The sequence below is a fragment of the Eretmochelys imbricata genome, chromosome 6 (assembly GCF_965152235.1).
Source record: "Eretmochelys imbricata isolate rEreImb1 chromosome 6, rEreImb1.hap1, whole genome shotgun sequence".
Classification (NCBI taxonomy): Eukaryota; Metazoa; Chordata; order Testudines; family Cheloniidae; genus Eretmochelys; species Eretmochelys imbricata.
This window is the reverse complement of record NC_135577.1, coordinates 106,628,770-106,634,769: the sequence shown is the minus strand read 5'-3', so window position 1 is coordinate 106,634,769 and position 6,000 is coordinate 106,628,770. Positions and strand designations below refer to the sequence as shown.

The window sequence follows — 6,000 nt, the reverse complement described above, 5'->3', positions numbered from 1 at the left end:
ATAAGAAATAGTGTAAAATAGAGGTCTAGAGCACTCACTGATGCACAATATAAAAGCAAAATTTTAGCTAGCAATCATTAGTTCACTGAAGCCTAACTCAAACTAACATACCCAAAAGCCACCTAGTTGTGGAAATTAGGAGACATTTATATTAGAAGCACAGTACTAACAGTACAAATTTAAGTCAAATTTAGGTTGCCTTTCTAAATGTTTGCTGGATTTAAAGCTAATAAGATCAATCAAGTGACGCACAGCTACTGGCACCTTTTGAATTTGTAGTTTCAGTGCATGTCGGAGTCAGTGGAAGAAAAACAAGAGAAACAGTGCCATCTGCTGATAATTTATATAATGAACTGCTTCCAAGACAGGAAACGTGGTGCGTTTTACAGAGTATACCATGATGGTTTCAGTTAATATTTTTACATTAGAGCAGTGGTGGGCAACCTGCGGCCCATCAGCGTGCTGGCTGCCGCTTCCTGTGGCTCCCATTGGCTGGGAACAGTGAACCACGGCCACTGGAAACTGCGGGGGGCCATGCCTGCGGATGGTCGACATCAGCAAAATGTCTCACGGCCTGCAATCAGATTACCCTGATGGGCTGCATGTGGCCCATGGGCCGCAGGTTGCCCACCACTGCCTTAGAGGATAAAAAGTTAGTTCAAGCTTTTTAAAGTTGTAATTTAAAAAAAATAAATAGTCTATGTAAACTGATTATATATGCTATTTTTCTAGTTTTGCCTACTCCAGCCTTTAAGATTTTGAGGCAGGCACCCAAATCAGGGAACAAGAAAGGGGTGCTATTCAAATGGATTTGTTCTTTTAAAAACTAAACGACTACAGAAAATAGCAATTTACATTTCTCTTCTAAAAACAGACTAAGATTTAGCATGCTGCTAAATGCCACTTTTTAAATCCAGACTCAATTTAAAAGTGCATTGTTCTTTTCAGGCCGCATTGCATTCTATATCAGCAGAAACAATTAAGTAATTTAACTGACAAGTCTGGAATAAAAACAAACAGGAAAAGCAATTTTGGATATTTGAAGAAAATCAGGCAAATGTGGGATTGTGCTGTTTTTTATTGTGTTTTCAATGGAGAAATACATCATCTGTTTACAAAATAGCTCTTGAAAAATACAAGGAGTACAGATACTATAAAACAAAGCAAACTCCAGTCATGAGACACTACGTACATCATGCGAAAGCAACAGTCTGATCTCCAGGTTATGAAAACTAGAATTAAAAAGTCACTATACAGAAAGATTCCAAGTTTCCAGCTTGGCAAAACTTGGGTGCAGTTACATGAAATGTTTAATAAAATGAAAAAAAGATTTCCCAATGTGTAAACAAAATGACAAAACTAAATTTGTGCCTGGCAATTTCGATCTAAACTCCATAACTACACAAAATACACAGACACCTTGTACACTTCAATTGTTAGTATAACCTTTTTCGAGGTGGATGACAGCAGGCTGCACAGGGCAAGGGAAAGAGAAATATTGTATACTAGACATCTTAGACAAATGGCAAAAAGAAAAACCGCAGTTACTGCACAGCCTAAGGAAAAAAGTAAGCTACACTCTGACTTTGGAAAATTAATTTAGAAGGATATGGGGACAGTGTGTAAGTAATTTAATTTTAACATGGAAGAAGCACATGTAATAGGATGGAGCACAATGGGAGGAGGAAATTCATAAAACATGCTAATCAGAAAGTATGGGAAGGATGATTTTTACCATCCCAGTTTTTCAGACTAAGTAATAACAACAAAGTTTGTTATCTACATCTGGTGTTATCACCAACATCCCTCACATTTCCTAAACACTGATGTTCTGCTGCTTAATCATGAGAGATTCAGTTCTTTTAAAGAAAAGATTTACCGCTAATCCTTTTTTGCTAGGACTACAGAACAAAAAAGTAGGAGGAGTAAAGAGCTTGCTAGATGTCAAGTGCTTTCTAGAAATATGATTGTTAAAAATTCAGTGTTGTTCAGTATGTAAAACTACTATTTTTGATAAGCCATCTAGAAATAAAAAAAGATTAAAATCGTTGGGGATTTTTTCTTGCCTTTATATTTAAAATTTGAAATGTTTTAATGCAGACAGGACTTTTATGGAGTGTACAAAAATTATCTTATATTTAGTGATCAAAAGGCCATCAAGACAGGTGTTATGCTTCACAGGCACAGTTTATTCACTCTGAAGTTTTAGCAATGGGACAAAATTTGGTGTTTGTGCCTTTGGGGCCCAAAGTATTGGGTTTATGTAACATCATGAGTTTTAATAGCATAAAAAAAAAAGAGCATTTATTTTTGACCGTTGTCCTATTTTGTGCATAAAGCTGCAAAAAACATTAAACACAAAAGCTTTTTCCAAGAAATATGGCAAGGGGATCAGCAAGGGAGTAAGGAGTTTGATTAGGTCAAAGAAAAGTGTATTTGCTGTTTGATCGCTGATCTGTATGCACCATAAAATAATCCTATAAATAAAAATAGATCACATCTTAATCATGTCCCATCAAATTCCAAATGCTTCCCAATTATTTTCTCAACATATGTCATGTAACCTCAAGATTTGACATTTTATTTTAAAGGTTTACTGCTGCTTGATGGTAATTTAACTAGATATACTGTACACTTTGTCTTCAATGCACAGTATATCATAGAATGTTATCCAATTTGCAGATTACTAGTACTGAAGAATCTCTTCAATAAAAATGAAAATATCAGTTGAATATCTAAAATTAGTCGTACTCCAATAAAAAAGGTACATAAAAGTGCATTTAAGGGATTCTTTTGCCAGTTTTAGCTCAAAATTTTCAAACAATGCATCAAACATAAATCCAATCAGAATGTCAATTATGGCTACAAATAGTGTTCATGTTTGTTTTTAAAGGCAGTAATCCTTCGAAATATTTAATGCAACTGTTGCTAACACATTAAAAGTACTCCTGGCTTCACATACTAACCTGGACTTCCAAAGAGGTGGTGATTACAGCCCAGTCAGGGAAGTGCACAAAATATACCTAAATCCATTTGCAGTCATGTTCTAGTCTTGCACCCTCCATTCTCCTTTTTTAGCATTAGAAGACAACAGGTTGAGTTGGCAGATATTGTTTATGGACCCCTGAGGTTGTTTTTACCGATTCAATCTCAGTTTTATTGAATTCTTGATAACAGGAATAGGATTTGCAGGGAGAGCAGGGATATCTGAAAGGTCTGTACTAGGTGTTTTCTGACAAGAAAGAGGAAAAAGGAAAAATTTTAAATGTATTTTAATTCTCAAAAAATATTAGTTTAACAAAAACCAAATATCTGAGCACCAGGTTTCAAAGGTTTATGTTGTAATATATTTTGATAGGGTATTCAGAAATATATACCAAAAATAGCGTTAATTACAACTTTTCTTAGGCAACAGAAAATGTGATAGTTAAGGAAAGAATGTTTATAATAGTCCCTCTCATAGCACGCATTTAGTTTTCTACAAGTTGAAGAAATAAGAAAAATAGAGCTCAACTATAACACACTTGAAAAACTCCCACACATAGGTTTATTGCACGAGTCCTACAAATGCTATCCGAGATTTTCATTCTTCTTTAGGATGGCTTTAAACTATTTGATATCTGAGACCCCCCCACCCCACTTGTGGAGGCACAAGGAAATACAACTGGAACCTATTTATCATAATTTCCTATTTCAGAAATAGGAATCTACACTGCTGATACTGAAAGTTACAGGATTTTATGGTTTGTTCATGAAACCAAACTAAACCACACACTTGAAAAATCAATGCTCATACTGCTGAGTAAGAATTTAAAAATTGTTTACATCTAAAAATTCTAATTGATTATATTGTGTCTATATTTAAAAGATTTACCAGAAAGTTTGTGCTGCCAAACGTATCAGTTACGCTTTCCATATTAAAGAACTGCAAATAGTATAATAGTGTTTGATGGCAATAAGAATGATCTCAGTTTATAACGTTATAAGCTGAGAAGAAGATTAATCAAGTTGGCTTCTCCTCGTTTGTGGAAAAAAATGAAAAATATTAAAGAAAGTTAAAACTAATGCAGCACAACTAATTAGTATAAAACAAAACAAGGAAGCAAACCAAAGAACACAGGAATCCAAACATTAATTATGAACAAAAAGGATATAAATTACCAATATGCTTAAAAAACTTTGTATTTCCTATACTTAATTGTCAAATTTTTATTTAAAATAATTTTCAGTTGCCCCTCTCCTGACCATATTGCTTTAGACATCATGGTGATCAAGTTATTTTGTGCTGCTCAGAATTTATTAGGAATGTTTATTTCTTACATGTACAGATGGTCAAAATTCACACAAGTTTTTCCGTGCACAGGGAAAAACAGTGCACATTACCATGACTACTGTGTTTACTGACCTTCCCATATAAATGAAAGAAGGTAGTAGTGATGGATATGGCAGTGAGTGTAACAGAAACAGAGCTCAGACATCAGAGTAGCAGCCGTGTTAGTCTGTATTCACAAAAAGAAAAGGAGTACTTGTGGCACCTTAGAGACTAACATTTATTTGAGCATAAGCTTTTGTGAGCTACAGCTCACTTCATCGGTTGCATCCAATGAAGTGAGCTGTAGCTCACGAAAGCTTATGCTCAAATAAATTTGTTAGTCTCTAAGGTGCCACAAGTACTCCTTTTCTTCTCAGAGCTCAGACAGTACACAATAGCTGTTGTATTTTTATTCACTTCAAACATTTTCTTGTGCTTTTCCCTCAGTTTACTCCTATTTTTTGGCTCATGTTAGCCAAACTTTCCAGAGCTTTTGAATTATTGACAGGAATAATGCGGAGCACGCTTCTGTGACTTACTCTGTGCAAAGCAGATCAAACTGGGAAATATGGTGACAGATGCAGCAAGACCAAGATCAGTGGTGGGAAATCTGTGGACACAGCCAGTCAGGGTAATCCTCTGGCGGGCCGTGAGACAGTTTGTTCACATTGTCTATCTGCAGGCACAGCCACCCACAGCTCCCAGTGGCTGTGGTTTGCCATTCCTGGCCAATGGGAGATGTGGGAAGCGGCGGCCAGCATCTGCTTGCGGCCCACACCACTTCCTACAGGTCCCATTGGCCACGAACCGTGGCCACTGGGTGCTGCGGACAGCTGTGCCTGCAGACGGTCAATGTGAACAAACTGTCTCGCAGCCTGCCACTGGATTACCCTGACAGGCAGCAGGTTGCCCACCAGAGACCTAGATACAGCCCACCAGAATTTTGCAACATCCAAACTGCATCTCTGCCACGACTGCAATAAATCATTTTCTGAGATGTCAGAACTACAGAAACTTAAAGAACATAACTCTTGGACAACTGAAAACTTTTGTTTATTTCAATATTTGTTTCTATGTTAGCTATAAAGATGCTGATTTCTGTGAAGCAAACCATTTTATCTTGCTTTGCTGAGCATCTACAATACATAAAACCTAGTTTGTCACAAACAATCTTGGCACCTACATAATTTGTTTACTGCTTACCCCCATTTCAAATCAAATTAAGTGACCTATGCAGCAGTGCAGCTATTTAAACAAGTACATGTCTACAGGAGGTTTGCAATGGTGCAGCTACATTAATGGAGTAACAATATGCATTAAAACCCCAGTATAGACTAGGACTTGTTTTAGAACTGAATTTCCACATTATTTGTAAACAGGAAAAACTTAATTATGGTGCTAGACAGCTGTATAGTTGAAGACTCATTCTTTTCAGGGTATCTATTGAGAAGCAACATGCAGGTAGCAGAATATGTGAAGTTACCTTTTTAACATACATTTGAGAGCCTTAAGCAGCTGACTCTGAATAGCAATTATTTAACTGACTTGTTTGGTTTTAAAATGGAAGTTCTCCCCCCCTTAGATTACATCATAAAGGGCAAAACAAAGAAAAAAGTGAACCATACTTTAAGTGTTGTTCTGACATAAAGGTAAATATTAAGGGCACAACTGAGAAAAGATAAGAGTCA

The 6,000-nt window shown here is 36.3% G+C and overlaps 1 protein-coding gene across 2 annotated transcripts in view; it reads right to left on the bottom strand.

Annotated features, from left to right (window-relative positions):
* Positions 1 to 1,060: 1,060 nt before the first annotated feature.
* Positions 1,061 to 6,000, bottom strand: part of PAPOLA (poly(A) polymerase alpha) — a 97,634-nt gene continuing 92,694 nt past the window's right edge. For both annotated transcript variants that reach the window (XM_077819336.1, XM_077819337.1), the window contains exon 22: positions 1,061 to 3,232. In XM_077819336.1, coding sequence (XP_077675462.1) covers positions 3,137 to 3,232 — 96 coding nt within the window. In that variant the 3' untranslated portion in view covers positions 1,061 to 3,136. The remainder of the gene's footprint in view (positions 3,233 to 6,000) is intronic.